Source organism: Pleurodeles waltl, chromosome 3_1, assembly GCF_031143425.1.
Source record: "Pleurodeles waltl isolate 20211129_DDA chromosome 3_1, aPleWal1.hap1.20221129, whole genome shotgun sequence".
Taxonomy (NCBI): Eukaryota; Metazoa; Chordata; class Amphibia; order Caudata; family Salamandridae; genus Pleurodeles; species Pleurodeles waltl.
The window spans coordinates 978,930,462-978,949,848 of record NC_090440.1 but is presented as its reverse complement, the minus strand read 5'-3'; the positions used below and the strand labels follow the sequence as shown (position 1 = coordinate 978,949,848).

At 45.1% G+C, this 19,387-nt stretch overlaps 1 protein-coding gene across 1 annotated transcript in view; it reads right to left on the bottom strand.

Annotated features, from left to right (window-relative positions):
- LOC138284869 (trophoblast glycoprotein-like) overlaps positions 1 to 15,949 on the bottom strand; it is a 28,344-nt gene extending 12,395 nt beyond the window's left edge. Inside the window, exons 1-2 of the mRNA XM_069224092.1 lie at positions 15,478 to 15,949; positions 12,176 to 12,531 (exon numbers count right to left, since the gene is read on the bottom strand). Of these exons, the coding sequence (XP_069080193.1) occupies positions 12,176 to 12,447 (272 nt within the window). The 5' untranslated portion in view covers positions 12,448 to 12,531; positions 15,478 to 15,949. The remainder of the gene's footprint in view (positions 1 to 12,175; positions 12,532 to 15,477) is intronic.
- Positions 15,950 to 19,387: the final 3,438 nt, after the last annotated feature.

The window sequence follows — 19,387 nt, the reverse complement described above, 5'->3', positions numbered from 1 at the left end:
CATGTTCGACTACTGTATGCTCCCACATGTCTTCTGATGAAAATGGTACCTGACTTTTGTGGATAGGCCTAGTGGCCGTGACAGGAAAGACCCAAAACGCACGCAGACACAGCACATTTTCCGACTGAAAACTGACCCTGTTTTTTCCACTTTAGGTAATATTACATATATATATATATATATAAATAAATATTATAAATAAAAACAGAGTGGCGCTAGTTATATATAGTTATAGTTAGGGTTACCAGAGATAGGGATTTCTTGGATTTTTGTCCCATAATAACTTTGGACCCGTTTGACGAACCTCCATGCAGCTTTGCAGATCTTCTGCACCTGTTACATTGTCAGAGGATAGGAAGTTTTGTGGTGTTTGGTCAGGGTGGTGCAAAGAAAAACAGGAGGCCCCAAAACATGCGTGAACTCCAATGCATTTTACATAGACTTTTGTATTTCACGTAGCAGCAAAACGACTGAAAGGTTTGTAATTAAATTTCACAGCAATGTACTTTAGACTATGCAAATTATTCTTTTTGGTATTGCAAGTGATGTTATGAAGTGGTTATGAATTTAAAAGGGCTAACAATTTAGTGATATCTTGTAGCACAATACTACTAAAAGTAGCAAGGAGTCCCAAAAATATAAACTAGACTGCATATGTAAAGTTTCAGATTTACCTCATGAACAACTGAAAGACCCATTTATGGTCACATGTTAATGGAAACCTATAAACAAATAGAACACATATTAACCTACATAAATTGTCTTTGCATGCTCTCTGGCTCACAAAATAAAAGTGGGCCAACAAGCCAAACAAAAGCCATTTTACTTATGCACCCCGTGCACCAAAATGAAAACAAATGATCTAACAGTGAGCCACACAAACTACTATTTGGAGGACATGATAATTGGCCACTAGGGAAAAAAAAAATCTAATTTTCATAACATTAACAAGGATTGTTTTTAATTTACTTTGACCTTCAAATGTAGCCTCCTAAAAATAGCAAGAAAGCCCAAAAAATAATCTAACAAAAATGGCAACCAGGCACTTTTTACAGGAAACTAGTGTTTTTGGACCCTCTCCATCTCCTGGAGTTTGTTAAGCCAAAAAATAATCTAGACTGCAAATGGAAAAATTCAGAATTACTACATGAACCACTAAAAGACACATTTATGGTCACATAATTGTGTAAACCAATAAACAAACACATAACAAATACAATGGATAAAAAGAAACAAATCACAATAAATCTGATGGCCACTTTGAAACTTTAAGTTAGTATTCCCAAAGACAGGAATTCCTTGGATATTAGCTCCTTAATAACTTTCCACCCATTTGACGAATCACCACAAAACTTTCCAGCCCTTAGCATTCTCCAAATTTTCAGGTGATGCAAATTTTTGTGGTGAATTGTTAAGGGGTACAAGGTAAAAAGGGGAGGGTCCCAAAATGTGTTTTCCCACTAATGCGTTTTCCATACACTATTGTATTTGGCGTATCGCGAAAACGGCTGAATGGATTTACAGGACATTTGGCTGAATTATGGTGCAGAAATTATTTTCTTTGGGTATTGCAGTTAAGCAGGGTGAGTATTTTTAAGTTATAAGACATTTAAAAAAAAAGTTTGTGAAACTACCATGGTTGTACATAGCCTTAATACATTTCCCAACCTATTGCCACTTTAATATGGTGGTAATAGGTAGACACTTGCTACTTATCTATATCTAAGGCCCTAAAACACTGAACTCAGCCAAAGTGTAGTAAAACAATATGGCTGCCTTTTCATTCTCTAAAAACAGCCATTAGCCAATTATATACTGGCTTGTCAACGCCATGTACCATTGTATATTGCAAAGTTATCAAGGTTTACCATGGCCCAAAATATAACTAAGGCTGTATTATTGAATTGCGATACCCTTGCATCATGCATGGTGTTGCACGGACAATGGAATACTCAAGTCAGATTACAAAGCAACTCAAGGCCATCATGCGTGCCGCTGCATTGGTTGGCAAATTTGGAGAAATGCAAGGCAGTGCAATCCACCGTTTTGCATTCCTTTGCACACCATAATCTAGATTGCTAAATTTCACATTCATCCATATGCCACACAACTGTAGCCACTTCACTACACACTGTTCCACTCTACACCACTCCACCACTCTACGCCACTCCATATAAATGTATGTATTTTTGTACACGGCCAGAGAGAAACTAGTAACCAGATGTTGTGATTGTGAAACACATGCACAGCTGGGCCCTCTTAAAACCAACACCGCTCCAAAAACAGGTTGGAAGTCACCTGGTACACAGGAGACCTTAGACTCACCAAATGCCTCTGCAAGCAACAGATTGACATACGTCCATATCGAAATAGTCAAAAGCACTTACACCAAACAGTCAGCACTGACTGAATGAAGTGAAAACAACACAAACAACGCCAAAGAACCCTTTACTATTGTAAAGTATTTTACCTCTCCGAACACCAACTCAACATCTATCAGTCCATCTCAGGACCTCTGTTCCCAGCTCTCCCACTATTTCAGCCACAGGATCAGCAACATCAACAATGATTTAGACATTTAGACCCCTGTCCAAACCCATTCATCATTACTGCCCTCCTGCCTGACAATGCAAACCCCCCCTCATGACCTCCTGGCCCCTCACCATCATTGGAGAAACCGTAGCAATTATGCAATCTGTATACCCTGAAGCCCTATTAAAACACTGTCCTTGACCCCAATAATTAACAATTCTATCAGTACAGCTACCTTCCAGGATGTCTGTAAACATGCTACCATATTCCCCCTTCTGGAGAAACCCTCAGCAGAGAGTGAGAAACTTGCCAACTACTAAACAATCTCCTTGTACATCCTAGCCTGCCAAAGTCCTGGAGAAAGTCATCAACAGACTCCTGGCCAACTACCTGAAAAGCAACAGCCTCCTCACAGAAGCCCAGCTGAGTTTCAGGCCCAACCATAGCATTGAGACTGCCCTTGTAGCTGCCATGGACGACATAAGACTGATAATGGATATAGGAGACACTGCAGCTCTCATCCTACTTAACCTTTCTGCTGCCTTTGACACCATCTCCCACCCCACCCTCATTCGATACCTCCACAAGGTCGGCGTAAGAGGGCCTGCCCTCTACTAGATCTGCTCCTTCCTTAGCAGATGCATCCAGTCACTCAGCCTGGCTCCCTTTCATGCTCAGCCGTCGCCAACTCCGCTTTAGGATACCAAGGATCAGCCCCATGCTATTCGATACCTACTTGGCACCGCTCGCCAACATCACCTGATCACACAGAATCAATATCATCTCCCTTGTTGGGGACACCCAACTCAATATCGGACATGCTGCATTAGCATCAGGCAGTGAGCTATGTCAGATAATGGTGAATTGGGACCTGTCAGTGAGGTGGCCTTATGCCTCATTGGAAGCCATAATAAAGAAATAAGGACACCATTCTGTCCTACCTGAGCTTCTGATTGAGCATAAAGGTGTCAGCCTTGCTCTAACGCCTGGTTTGTTGGATCTGACGGGAATCGACGTGCAGACGAAACTGTGCGCGGAGGACTGCCCAGGTAAGTTTCCATATTGTGTGTATAAGGGAGCGAGTGCTTATGTTAATTATATTCCTGTCTGCAAGTGTGCACCAGTGGGTGTGTATGTAAGCATGTGTTTGAATGTGTCCTGACTACAGTTTTATAAAAACTAGAGTTGAGATACCCCAAATATATTCCAGGAAAATGACCTTTTGTTTGATAGCCCCACCACTTTATAACCTGACTAGCTGCTCATGGCAAGAACACTTTCCTATATAACTCTACCTATTGGCCAGCAGACCTCGGACCAACAACCTGCCCGACCAACAATGCCAAAAACCTCAATCAATCAAGGGGGCCTTGACGAGTGCGGCTATGGCAGTCGCACAGCCAAGACTTGAGCTGCTTTCTGAATTTCTTCAGAGAGGGGTGAGGTGCACAAGTGTAAGGGGAGGTCATTCCAGGGCTTGGCGGTGAGATGGGAGGAGGAGCAACCTCTGAAGAGCAACAAATCCTGGGGACGTGGCCTGGGCGAGGGTGGCTGAGCGTAGTTCTCTGGTCGGTCAGTGGAAGGTGAAGCGGGTGATGATGTAGGCGGGTCTGGATTTGTGGAGGGCTTTGTAGGGGTGTGTGAGGAGCTTGAGGAGGCATTTTTGCTGGAAAGGGAGCCAGTGGAGAGCCCTGAGGTGGGGAGTGATGCTTGTTCTTCTGGGGAGGTCGAGAATGAGTCTTGCTGCTGCGTGCCAGATGGTCTGTAGGAGGTTCATGAGAGGTTTCGTGGTTCTGGTGTAGAGCGTGTAGCTGTAGTCGAGTCCGTTGGAGATGAGGGACTGGGTGACCGTCTTCCTGGTAGAGATGGGGATCCACTTGAAGATCTTGTGAAGCACATGGAAGCAGGCAGAGGAGATGATGTTGATCTGTTGCTTCATGGTCAGTTGGGTGTTCAAGATAATTCCAAGGTTGAGTAAGTGGCTGGTGGGGATTTGGGGGGGGGGGCTGGCGAGTGCAGAGGGCGACCACATGTTGTTCCAGAGGGAGGGCTTGTTCCCAAAGATGAGGACTTCTGTTTTGTCTGAGTTGAGCTTGAGGCAGTTGGTCCTCATCCAGGTGGCGATGTCGGTCATGGTGTTTTGAAAGTTAGGCGGCAGCGTTGTCTGTGAAGGATAGGACGAGCTGGGTGTCGTTGGCATAGGTGATGATGTTGAGTCTGTGGGTATGTGCTATGTCTGCCAGTGGTGTCATGTAGGTGTTGAAGGGGGTAGGGTTGAGGGAGGAGCCCCGGGGAACGCCACAAGCTCCATATTTGTGGTGCCCAACTGCTCCTTATTAAGTGAATCACTCACTCCTTCTGTTTATTACAGAGTCACATTTGTTGATGTTTTACATCATTGAATTCACTTGAGCAGCAGCTTGTATGACCAGGTAGTTACAAATATGGAGCATGCAAAGTCATCGCACTAAATGGAGAAGTCCAGGAAGGTAAAACCTGCATCTGGGGACTTTGGGATCCGCTGATTCTTTGGTCCTGAAGAATGCCAATCTCCCTTTTGGACAAGAGTGGACTGAAACATGTCGATCTGACCTGATATGTGTGAAGGACACGTAATTCGTTCCTATCACATCACATCATATTTGTTTTTAAACATACCCTATCCCAGCCAAACTAAAGTTGGATTGTAGCTGAATGATAAGGGCATTTTTAGATCACTTTCACTGCACTTTTTTGTATTTTTGTTCATGGATCCCTAATAGTTTCCTGGACTTATGTGGAAACTACCCCCTTGGTTGGGAGAAGAAGGAGACCCCATGATGCTGCTATTGGCTATGAGTACTCTAGAGTAATAATATACTTATGGTAGAAAATAGCTGGTGAGGGTCTCCCAAAAAAAACTAGAGGGACTCCTTGGTGAATACTGGGATAAGTGGATACACTCCTGTTGATATTGAAAGATGATTTGGGTGTGAACATCTCTAAGAGACAATACAGGAATCGAAAGCATGATTGCGTATAAGGGGCTTTACAGTGGGAACACCTGTTCAAAGGCTTCTTGATACTAGGCAGACAATTTCTGATTAAATTGATCTGATAATCACACAGACCATACAGATGAAGAAGGTCGAGGAGGTAGCAAAATGCTTTAAGATTTTCCCAAAAAGCTTGTTTAGACAGTGGCAGAAAATTCAGAGAGGAACCAAAGGTGGGAAAGCTCGACCTCAGTTACATATACTAGGCATCACTCTACGCAGAGTCCAATATGGCTGAATAGTCGCCAACCTATCAAACAAAAACAGAAGCAAAAGGCAAACTAAAGCTATGCTCTGGATGCATTCACATGTTGAGTCTCTATAGCCATATAGTGCCTTAGAGCAACCAGAAAACATCCAAATAAATAAATCACATAGGGAATTCTTCTTCGGGAAGCCCTGTGTTCCCAGAGGCTCAAAGGATTCATTTTCCTGACTAAGGGCATCATTGATATGAGAGTAGTAGGAGGACATCCACAAAACTGGCAGATGCTCTTTTTAACCCCTCCCTCAGGTCCCTGTGCCTACTTTAGACGTCTGGAGGGAAACTGCCAGCTACGTGGCAGAACCAATTAAATGAATCAGTGGCTGCTGCTGGTGTGTGGGGACGCTGTCGCCGCCACGCAGATTGATAAAGCAGCAATGCTCGGACTGTGGGGAGGTGAAGGCATGGGCACTGGACTGTAGGGCACTCAGAAGCAGGTGTCAGGATCTATGTTTGCAACAGCTGTGTCTCAGCCTGTTACATACAGGTCAGGCCAGAATGGAATCCAAAAACCAGGCTGGCAAAAATATTCAAATCAGCCACAAATGGCAGAATCTTGGGAACCGAATGGGGCCCTTGGGGGTTTTATGACTGGGTTACGACAGCCCTCCTAGTGCTGGAAGCAGCCCCATGGCCTGTAACCGACTGGGAAAATGCCAGAGTGACCAAAAGGCCAGTACCACCTTGCAGGGTATCAGGTTAACGGGGCATTACCTATCAGGCCAGAGGTGATGTGATAATATTTCTTCTTGTCCTACATGACAAGTGTGCAGGGTGCCCTAAGTGGGGGCCCACAAGGGAGTCTAGGAGGCCATGGAGCCAGGCGTTAGTTACCACCATCCAGACTAAAGAATACAAGAGCTTGACTGAAGTTGCTTTCTGGAAGAAGCGCTTTCACTTTCTTCAGAAAAAAAGAGAGCTGGCACAAGACTGGCTGTTTTTGCCAATGCATTCTTTGAGGGCGAGTTTGGTGTCCAAGGTAAACTTTTAACATTGATGTGAGGGGGGATGGGGGGGGGCAATGCCCCCTCCCCATGCAACCCTAGAGACCGTGCACAGTGTGGGGTTGGGTTGTTATAGGGGTTGGCTTCATGTCCTGGCGGTGGTTGGATTACCGTATAGTAATGAAAATTACTTCACATTTTTAAAAAACAAAGAAATTCACTGAAAAAAAGCAAAGGTTACAAAATAGAATTTTAAAAAACATTAAAAATTCACTAAAAAAAAAAAAAAAAAAAAAAAAGGAAGAGGTTACAGGGACGTTATTGTTAGGTTCTGAATTTCCTTGTACACAACCATAGAAAATCACCTGTTACGGTTATCTAAAGTAACTATAACTTGTGCCCTATGGTAACTATAACTCGGGCCCTCGGCGTGCACTGCTAATTAACCCATGAATTACAGCACCCATGACATCTTTGATACGGTTACTGTTTACATCTGCAGTAAAATTATTGATCAGAAATCTGTGCATGGTGGGGGCACGAGTTATAGGTACCTTAGGGCACGAGTTATAGTTGCTGTAGATAAATCTAACTACAACAAGTGAATTTCTGTATTTTTTTACAAGTAAATTGAGAACCTAACTATAACATCCCTGCAACCTTTGGTATTTTCAGTGAACATATATATATCTACAAGACTGAAATCACCCAAGAGGATTGTGGTGATGTGTGTTGGAGGCGACTAGATCTGTGAATCACTTATACGCCTGGGAGATTTGTAGATGAGATGGAAGGCGGCAGTCTGAGTTGCAGAGAGTGAGATGTGGCAAGTCAGAAGCACAATGGAGTTGAGTGTTGCTTGCCTAAGGTGCAGCACCACAAACTTCTGGATCACAGAGAGGCTTCTTCCCTTCTAATGTGTACAGTCCACACTTCGGCTACTGTAGCCTGTGGTTAAGAAGGCCATCTAAGATGTGGTGGAAAAATATGTTCCTGTGATGACGTGGAAATCTAGCTTAGGTAGGTGGTGAGGTCTGCACTATCGGGTGCACTGAGTACTGAAGAACGAGCTTTCATGAGCACAAGTTGGAAAGTGTTTTCTTTAGTTTTAGAGTGAGTACTAGTCAGTGGAATATTCATGAGTCTGGGTTTATATGTTGTGGGGGATGCTATGTGAGAGTTTTATGTTGATGTAATTTGAGGGATTTATAGTATTGGGGTTCATGATGAGGCACACAATCATATTTTACCTTGCAGGTTTTAGTGGAAGAAGGGGTATGGCCCAGTGCCCTTCACAGTCCTAACAGGCTAAAACAGGCAATGTTCCTGCCCGTACCCCCCTTTTTTGCTAGGGCCGGCCATGAAACATCCTGAGGAAGTGACTTAACTAATGATAAGGTTGGAAGCGATGTCACTTCCTGAGCAGATGGATGATAGGAAATGAAGTCCTCTTGCCTGGCTTCTTCTTAGGAAACTAGTGATGTGAACAACATTTGTGCAGACCACTGGATGAAGAGGGGTGGCCTCATATCTCTTTAACGCTTTCAAGCATGTATTCACTGTTTCTAATCACACGAGGCTTGTAAAATAAGATAAAGCTGTCTCTGTGCTAGACCTATTAAAAAAAGGACCATGGATACAGTCTTGAGACTGCGGACGACAACAATGCTGACATCTTAGTCCCTGCCTAAGTAATAAAGGGAAATACTTGTACAGAATTATAGCTCTGAATTGATGTGGAGCATACTTGTGGGTGAACCAGGACTTATATTCTTTGGGCGCCATTAGCATCAGAGAAAGGTTCTCTTTCAACTGGCCTAAAGAATAAGTTGCTACACCCAAAGAATGCAACCGCTGTGGCGGTGGTGTTGAGCTAGATCCCGTTAGAAGGCGCGGAGCCCAGGCTATCCAGCAATACTGTAGGAAACGAACAGCCAAGACTCCCAGAGCCCTGCTGAAATATCCGACTGAAAACATCTTTAACTGGATCAAGTTGGTAATTTAAGGGATGTTAACCATAGAATGCTAAATCTATGGGTGGGATCTGATGATTACCACTGGATTTAGTATTTTTAATCCAATAGTAAAGCTTCCTTTCGTTCTCTCCTGTCCAAAAATGCATATGCTGTAGCAGGCAGAGACCATGTGCAACGGATCTATTACCACTGCCCAGGGGTACAGGGATCGAAGTTCGAGAGAGCCTGTCCTTGATTGCCTTAAGTTTAAATATATAGGACTGGGCCTACGTGACCGGAACATAATTGGAGCATAAAGGTTGAATCAATAAAGCAGGGTGAAAGGTTGGATCCCAAGGGTACTCCACAGACAAAAGGATGGGCTGAGAAGTGAAAGACAGAAGAGAAACAGTGTTAATACAAAAGGAGCACACGGGGACAGGCCAAGCTCTCAGACATCAGACTTAGACATCATGGCGCTACTGCCAAAGGCCATTTATTAGTCAGTTTATATGAAAGAGGTGATTCCGCACACATCACATCAGACATCCGCCGACATCCGGTGCAGGAACCAATTGCAACACTACCTCAAACCAAGTGCCAAGATGTCGCAGAGCCAGCCCTCTCCATTACCGTAGTGGGTATGTATTCTTGGCTTGGTGGGTGGGCCAGGGGTCATGAGTCAAGTATGTTATGGCTGTGTTGCTTTTTCTCACCATCTTCATTTCACTAAGAAAAGGTTTTAACTTGCTCGGTTTTTGGATCGGGTACTTAAGGATAAACAGTGAATGATCTACAAAAAGAAGTAAGAAATATGTACCCATAGAAGTTCTCTTTGAATATGTGCAGATTTACTACATTTTAGAATTCACAAACATTGACAGTAGCAGTATTAGAAAGCTGATACCATTGGCAATGTCATGGTAATTTGGTTATGTGACATATTTCAATCTTACTAGTTGCAAAATGTAAATTGTACAAAGTACATTTTCTCACTGGGAAAGGTGGATTTGTAGTTGAACCTTTTTTCGATCCACAGGAAAAATATTTTCTTGCTGTGAAACCTCTTAGCTGAACCCCCTTCGCTTGCACCCCACAAACTTTTGGGGGGGTTTGATTCACGTCCTGCTCTGGAAGGGGATTTATGGCAACACTTTGATGAAGCAAATCTCCAACAATTTCCAAATAGGAAAAGGGTCAGAAAGGACTTTGTGAATGCCTACAAACCATAGGCACTTGAAGAAGGGGTGCAGTTCCACCCTCAAAATAAACATACTGGAGTTCAGAAGGTGAATGAGCTATAAAAATGTCTTTATATTTTGATTTTTAGGTTGTCACATTTGCTATGTGTTCAAAGACAAAGGTCAAATGTCAGGCTATGTCTTATGCCAAATTGCTGGGTTTTTTTTAAACATGAAGCATATTTTTTTATAATTCTGGAGTGCGATAGAAACAAAGATTTTAATAGAACTAAAACAAATTAAGACACTTTAATTGGTGATGTGCAAATTAAAATTATTTGCTGAAACTTGATTTCCACATATCATTTGTGCAGTATATCATTTTATCAGTAAAACTGCATGTATGTGCAAATTTTGTTGCCATTTCAAAGGAAAACGTGCTAATTGTAAATGAAGGGGTGCTTCCCCATCAGGCTTTAGTAATATATCTGTGCTTCAATTTGCTCAGACTTCTATACACCACACCCTTATCACTCACTTGCTAAACTGGTGTGGCTCATTTGCTATACTTGTTTGTGTGACGCTTGTATTTTTCACAATCCCTGTGACTTCACTGATGTAACACTGGTGGCAGCACTCCCACTCTCAAAACTATTCCAGCACCACTGCTGCAAAGTCACGAACTGAAGGTAGCTCAGGCTTGATTCACCCACTCCACACTCTTTGCATGGGGTTTACTACTGCATAATTGTAGAGTTGTGACATACGGTTATCAGCATTAAATGCTAGGTGTCCTTTCCTGGGTGCTTGACTGGCATACATTTTCGGCCACTAACTTGTCTTTGTGAATCGGGCCCACAATGTCAATATGTAATGGGATTGAAGTGGGCAATGTAAATCTCAATGGCTCTGCCTTCTGTTTTCTTCTTTGGAAAGTGGAGTGTGACATGGGGCAGCAGGATAAATGAATACAACAACCCCCGCTGTACTGTTATGTATAATATTGCAAAGATTGGCTGGGAGCTAAAAGCAGCCCTAGGCAAGTGCAACACAGTCTGACCCTCACCGGGAAAGTTTGAATTATACCACCTACAAAATCTGAAACAAATTTGGGACCCAACAATTCATCTGGCAACACAATCCTGGCCCCAGATACAGAATAAATTAGCACAATGCAATGTATTCTGGACTCAAGGCATCTCCGTGTTACAGTACTTATTAAATAAAACCCCATTCCTGACCTTCCACGTGCACCCAAGATTACACAGTCACACTACCCAAAACACCATCCAATGGTCTTAAGTAGCCGAAAACCAACAATCTGAAGTGGTTGCTTCTAACTGCACAAGCATATTACAATTCACTCATACATAAACCTCTATGCACTATTGGAGCCTGCAGGTCCTTTCTGCAGAGTCCCCAGACACACAGTCACGTGTTGGATCATATGTCCTTGGCTAGCTTTTCCTAAAAGCTGAGGGTGCAGATCACCCTCCCATAAGGCCGCTCAGCTTTGGAGGGTGCTTGGTTCGACCTAAGCACAACCACTAACCACACGGGATTTCGAAAAGCCCAGAAATCCCAGTTTCCAAAAAGTTCACAGCAATGAAACCACTAAACCTGGTAATGGAGGATAACTCTATAAGCTATTCGCTTTTTCCTCCTTCCTCACTTTAACGCTGCTAAGAAGCCAGCTGGCTTCTTAGCACTACCCCTCAGCTATCTGCTCACCAACAGCTGTGGTCTGGGGGCACATATTCCTGAATGCAGTGGACAATACTCAATGGTGTCGCATTTCCTTCATGAGCTTCACTGGCTCTCAGTGGACAAACAGGTCAAGCACTGGCCCGTGGTCCCTACAAGAACTGGTGGCACCTTACCAGCCTTTGCACGGTTCCCAGAGTCAAACTGGCTCACGTGGGCGGGCACTCCTCATACTTGGGCCCCAAGCTGTGGAGGACCCCGCCCGAGTCCCCGAGAAGCTGCTCCTCCCTGCTCATCTTTCAGAAAGATATGAAAACTTGGATGTTCTAATTTTGTCTCATTCTGCTTTCCCCTACCTTACTGTCAAAGCGCCGGGACACCCTGTGTGGGTAGTTGTGTGCTATACAAGACAATAATGATATGATTACAGTATTGACAACCTCCCTGTACCACAGCCTATTGGGAATGCTTCCTCGAACCCCTGCACAACACCCCCCCCCCCCCCCCTCACGCCCCCATACACCCCGGGCCCGTACCCTGCGTCAGCGCCGCCCCTCACCTGTTTGCGGACAGCCCCAGCGTGAGCAGGTGCGGGAGGCCTCGGAAGGCCCCCGGGCCCAGCCTGGGGATGTGGTTGCCGGTGATGAAGAGGTTGCGGGTGTATCCGGGGATCCCGGAGGGGATCTGGCTCAGTTCTTTGCCCACGCACTTGACGGTCCGGGCGGCTTCGGAGCATTCACAGGGGGCCGGGCAGGACTGCGAAGGCAGCGGGGGCCAAGAGCACAGAAGGGCCGCTAGGAGGAGCCACGGGCCCCGGTGCGAGAGGGGCATCTCCACCAAGGGCGCGTGGGCAGAGGAGAGGGATAAACTGAAGAAACAGGCAGACGCTGGGAAGGTGGACGGAGGAGCGACAACCTGGGAAAAAAGAAAGAGGAGACAAAAAGGAGAATTAACCTGAGGAGAATGATCGAGAAACGCTAAATCCCAAAGAAAGCCTGGATGAGTGGTTTAAAGAGCAGCGGCGTGGCCTGTGGAGATTAAAAAAAAGTGTGACAAACATATGAGCCAGATGAATGATAACCTGGAGTCAAAGCATCTTAGGCTCAGGTGATCGAAGAGTGAGAAACCGAAGAGATGCCGAGGACAGTGCCTTCATCTCTAGAAACAGAAGTAAGGCTAAAACTGGAAAAGCAAGGCCAGAAGAGCAACAAACACGAGTGATGGACGGGGAAGTAACACACTTCAGAGGCATTTGCACTGCCCTCTCCCCAGGTCCAGTGAAGGTAGCACACAACCTGAAAAAGCTCATTGGCAACTTTCCCGTTCTCCTCCAATGCATGCCACTACGAGGGGCGCCACGCGTCTACCACGTGGGGCTCCGTGGCCAACTTACAGGGGTGCGCCTCCTTTGACACTGGTGCTTGATGCAGGAGCGCGGCTTCCACTGGCTACGCCACTGGCTTGGTGTGGTCATCTCGGGGCCAGACCATCGCAAGTCCTTCTGAAATCAGGGCTCATTGTTGGCCTAGGCCCTAGACCAATGTTGTTCAAACTTTTAGTTCTGTGTGCCCTCTGCGCGCGTTTAACCAAAATAACATTTTATCATGATTAAAAGAATACATAAAATGATACATTTTGCAAGCCAGCAAAAGTGTTTGGTAGGCTTTCAGGGTACACTTTTTTAATTAACACAGAGGAAACTAATATGCCCTACTGTTTTGCAGCTTATCACCTCATACAGGCTTAGCAAAGAAGCCATATAGTCCATATTAGATCGCGGGGTAGTGGGGCATTTTATAAGACAATCCAACAGACACATTTTGCTTATGTTTTTTTTTCTTACAATGCATCCTTTACATTACTTTATAAATATTTATTGTAGGCAAAAGAGCCATCAACCTACGGGGGAAATTTCGTGTGCGAAAGAGAGTTGCTACTTTTTTTTTGCAAATGGCCTGCGCTGGGCAGATTTTACGGAATTCTGCATAAATGTAAGGGATTTCCTTCCTCCCCAGCCCAACGGGAATAAGCAAGCCACCAAAAAACACTGGAATTGTGGATCAGAGAAAATGAATAGGGATGCAGAAAAGGGTGGTTCGTTGTAGTTTGCTGCTTCTGTCTTTAACCCAAAAACAAACCCGTCGAAATTCACGACCAGGAAGTTTTGACAAAAATGTATGTTTGTTCCCGGTTTTCCCCCCACATCATACTTAGCTGTCAAATGGCCCCATGTTATGTACATACAGTACCTTCTGACTGCTCTGACATTTTAGCCAACACCACTTAGTGTGATGGCATTTATGAGCCCAAATTTATATTATTACAACTACAGGCACGTCAATTGGGATTAAATGGCAAGGGAGGAGTAAATTATGCTGCAAGGTTGACTAAATTATGTTGCAAAATAATTCAAATATGCGGCAAAACACCGCATTTTTATTGTTAGTATGGTCTCATTATTTTAGAATTTGTATATGTGTTAATACTATCAGGGCAAAAGTTTCACCACATTACTGACACTGACACCCAAATACAGAAATAAGCAATAGAAAGGGGACCAGTCAACCTTTGTGAATGGCCTTCAATGTGCGGCAACGCGTGTTTCTGCACATTTAGTTACTTTTGATCCGTGAAAACCGCAGTCTGTGTAGCAGATGATGGATTGTGAGGCAAATCCATGACCATGTAGACAACCTTGTGGTCGCAAAATGACATAATTTCAGTGCCCCCCTACTATATGTCAAAAAATAAACTGCACTGTTGTCTAAAATAACAAGACATAGTGAGCTGTTGCAGGACACATTGGGCTACTTAGCAGCTAAGAATAAATGACCGCTTTGGACACTGCAGTAACGTAGAATTACTGATGGCACTTTACAAAGTGGCTCGATGCCCGTTGTTTTCTTTCAATAAATGACAGCACTGTTTTTGAGTGGGACGTTTGCGGTTACCAGGGCAGAAAAGGCGCGCCCAGTAGCAGCTCCCCCCCCCCCCCACGGACAGGAATCCTTTCATCTCATCACCCCTCTTTTGGGAGAGGAGGTGTGGGGCCCGCTACAGTACTTGACAGCCAGCAGGCAATACCACATCACGCACAGTTTGAAGTTTTAGCAATGACTTGAGAGGAGAGTATATATACATCCCGTGCGCACAGCATCCACAACTGCACACACGGGTAAATACCCAAGGCTGGACCTCCACAGCCAGCCGGGCACCGGATCAGCAATGCGCTTCCTGGCCATTCAACCTCCGAGGTGCAGACGATCGAAAGGCGCTCCTTTTAGTACCAAGGCGCTACACTCAGAAGACAACACCACCGCGGAAGAAAGGCCACCTTCTCTACTCCACCTCCACCAGATACCCCAGAGTTCCTGAAGTCCTAACGCCTTGGGTCATTCCTGGCTTCTTAGACTCAGCAAGTTACCTTTCACAAGACCATTGCTTCCCACTGCTTAGCGCTAGAAAGGTGCCTGCTTAGCGCTTGAAAGGTGCCTTGGCAGCGCAACACAAACATTCTTAAAATAACTGGATAGGCAAAAACGAATGTAGGCAGAGGCGTAGATTGGTCAGTATGATTGGGGGGGTAAGAATTCCCAACAATCACGCTCTCCTTTCTCTCCATAGTTGTCCACCCCCCCCATCTTTGCTCTTCCTTTGCCATGACTTCACCTTTTCGTTTCCCTTTTCCGGTCCTCTCTTTCCATGCCCCTCTTTATCTCACCTCGCCCTCCTCCCTTTACATGCTTTGGTCTCGCCCTCCTGTGTCCCACTCTTCCTCCACCAGCTCTTCTTTCTCATCTCCGGCAATGGTTCCACCTTTCCAGCCATGCCGCTCCCCTCCTTTCATCAACGCCCCCTTACCTCTCTTCTCCCCCTCCACGACCGATCAGAGCCTCTTCGCGGAACCTTTCAAGCGCTGGTGAACTGCCTCTAAAGTGCCAAGAAGCGCAGAACCAATGAAGAGGCGGTGGGCTCCGCTGCCGGGCCCAAGCCAGTGGTACGTGTGATACGGGTCCCAGCGGGCAGTCCTGGGTGGGCTCTGTTTTGAGGGGGCGCAGTCTGCTTCTGAGCGGCGCTGCCCCCGAGCGGAGTTTGGCTCCGAGTTGGCGCTGGTCTTCAGTGCGCTCTAGGTTTGAGCGAGGCTCACGTGCTTCTGGATGTGTACCTCGGGGCTAGGTACGCGCAGTCTGCCTCCGAGAGAGCGCTAGGCCGGTGAGCGCCCCTTGATGCTTCCCCAGGGTCCTTCAGCAGGTCCCCGTGCCCCTCACACTCGCTGCGGCTCCCCAGCTTCCTCCAGTCCGCACACAATGAGATTAAATCCGGCCCGGGAAGCAGCCGGCGGGGCGGGGCCAGGATCCGGCCACGCCCACACAGAGGCCGGACCTGCCTTTCAAGCACAGCCCCCCTAATTCCTTGGGGTCCGTCCCTGGAAACCGAAAGAAGCCAATACACACGTAAAGCCCAACACTTTCATTCAGAAGCATGGAGTTTGTTTTGCATAAACAAATTTATGTCTGTACTTAATGATCCCAACATGTTTCGATAAGTGAGGTTTGTGCGTATCCAGCTTTCAATATTCTGTTTTAAGTCTGTTTCTAAGGTGCAGTCGGAATTGGCACATAAAGTTACATGAGGAGCATTTGCCTGGGAGAGGGACCCACATCACATACCATTTGACCTTTACTTTAACTCGCATGCACATGCTTCCAAATACACACATTTTCTCACATAAACACACTCACCTGCAAACACGCTCATAACTTATATTTAAAAGCATTTTTCACCTGCAAACACGCTCATAACTTATATTTAAAAGCATTTTTCACCCACTGTAGCTGCCAGATAGGGTCATATGCCTTCTCATTATAATCCTTTTTATACACTAGTAGTGACTAAAATCCAGGAACGTGACGCTCCAACCACCGTGTTATGACGACCGTGTGTTCCAGGCACTGATTTTGTCACCTGAGGCCAGGGGTCTCAGAGCCAGGGGTCACACGGGCAGGGCCGGCTTCAGTGCTGGTGGCGCCATGTGCAACCATCACTTCTGCCCCCCCCTCCAAAATACCTCACCATCAGATTTTCTCACTACCACCAAGCAAAAGTGCCCCTCATCTCTCCATAGCCCAACTCTCCCATATGTATGGATTGTTTTAAAGCATCTTAAACTCTTTTTAGCAACATTAGGAATTGATAAAGAATGTTGTGTGGGGGGATCCTAACCCATTTTATGAAGTATGCATGCAGCTCTTTGACGACAGTGTGTAATAGTCACTGTTCTGTATTAAGGTTATATCTCATGAACTGTGGTAACAAAAGGACCTCTGTGACAAAAGCAGTAATCCACTCAGCTATCCACAAAAAATACAGATCTGTGATCTGCACTGTATGCGTTCTTTGCAGCAGGACTATTAGCCCTCTTGGCTACTTAATGGCGATTCAAAACTGCCACTAGACAGAACTCTGATCTCTCTCACTCTCTCAAGCAGGAACATTAATCATAAGAGTTATCTTGGCATTTTTACTGCTGCCTGAAAGCTGGCACAAGGAGCACTGCAGCAGGTGTTTTCCAATCGTAAATTATTGCTAAACACAGCGCCCCCCTTAGGTCAGCACCCCTTTCCCAGGTCAGCATCCAGTGCGGCTGCACCAGTCGCACCTCTCTAAAGCCGGCCCTGCGCACGGGGCAAGCCAGGGTTTGCAGGTGATAACCAAAAAAAAAACAGATTATAACCCTAGTCTTCAGAAACCGCTGCCCACTGTTTACATAATAGGCCATAAACCCTGCACAAATTCAGTTGTGGAACACTTGGTAAACTGCATTAATATCAAGTGTGATTAGGTAAACAACATGATAAATGCAGGGAAAAGGTGACTTGAATGTTCTAATCCAGTCACCCGTTTCCACTGCTTCCCTTCTGTCTGAAAAATGTACGATGTGAGCCAAAAATGTGAATAGTAAAAAAACAATTACAGGGAGGGGCGAATGCCTTTGAGCAACCTGAAGCATTCCACCGTCCCAGACTAGATTAACGAAAAACTACCCAGTATTAAATCACACACAAGCGTGGGACTTTAAGGGCCTGCATGAGTTCACCTAAAGAGAATCATGCAGTCTTCTTTAGGATGTGGATGTGCGTATACTCAGTCTACAGAGATGCAGACATGATGCCTGAACATGCCCCGAAGCCAAGGGCGTAACCTAGTCCGTGATTTTTATGGGAGGGGGTTAGCGGGAGTGAATCTCAATTTTCCTAATGGGGGTGCGATGACCAAGGATCAGGATGGGTTGGTTCCATGAGGAGCAGGTTGCATTAGTAGGGCTCCGTCTAGAGTGGCACAGTGGGTGAAAAATGATGGGTTGGAAGTTACCCTGAGCAATTGCCACTGGTTAGACCACTTGCAAGCATTCATCCCATCACTTTTTGGGTGTTCGATTGTGAGTAGTATGTCTGGAATCCTGAGACTAGCACAGTTTTCCAAGCCAATGTTTGTGAATAAAAAAAAAACAGTAACGATCCTGATCCAGAAAATAAACATCATAGGAACTCCTAATGAAATAAGATTGATAAGAAAAACCGACACAGAAATAGCAGACCTGAGTGAGGCCCCGAGGCCCATTTACCTAACCAAGAATGTATTTGAGGTGTGTCACAGCCCAGAGCCCCCTGCTGAAGCTATGCCACTGCCCATCCCACCTGGGCCTCGTAGTGTAACCCTACAAACTCCTAACTACGGTCACATACATCACAATGGATTGGAATCCTTGCCCTGGGATCACTTATTTAAAATGTATATTCACTGCGCACACTCTTCTTTATGTCTGCAACAAAAACCCTTTATGGTAGTGCAGTCAAATCAGTGCATGCAGGCAGTTCTCCACGTCTTAATGTACTGAGCCCAAGTCACAAACAGAGGAGGCAAAGAATAGGGCAAGCACAGCCAGAGCCGAGCCATGGGTCTGGCTTGGCTCTAAGAGTACGTGCACAAGCCAAGCCATGAAAACGTCTGGCATGTATTTATGCAACAAACATAATGTAAAAATCAGTACAATCTCTTCCAGGTTCAAAAAAGTGTATTTATTTAACATACAAAAGTGTTTCACCTTACTATATCACTGCATTAAAAGTGATCGTTTTTAAAAACATTCATAGCTCGTCTTCCAACAACGCCATTAGTGTTCTAAGAGGCAAGTCAGTAGATATGTAAACTCTAAATGTGGCCTAGATTCTTATTATTGATGGAACAATTTTGCAGTCTATTAAATCAAACATAAGAGATGATTGTACAGTGCACATCCTGAACTCAAGTATTTAAATGTGTGCTCATATGGGATACTAAAGAACATGGCGTGTCTGTGAAATAAAATATTTGCCTATGATTAGACAATTTGGACAGGTAGGGAAGACAATATTGATTCTAGATTATCTGTTTTCACATTTAGAAATTCAGCCACCAGATCAGTATCTCTTGCTTTCCCTGTCTCATGTATACATCAAAGGTCATTGTTTTGCCTTTCATTCTTGCCTCACAATGAGAAAAACTGGCACAGAGATAGCAAATCTGACTTACGGATCTCCAGACCCAATTGCAAATACCTCTCCCCCACCAGAAGCTGTACCCCTGGTTAGAGCATCTCTGAAAATGCAGGTTGACAGAAGCCTCCAAAGAACAATAATGTTTATGTAACGTCATTGTGGCCTCTTCCCAGAAGTGCCTATGGACAAGCAGCTTAGCATCTTTCTCTTCCTAGTAGGGCCTCTGGACCCAC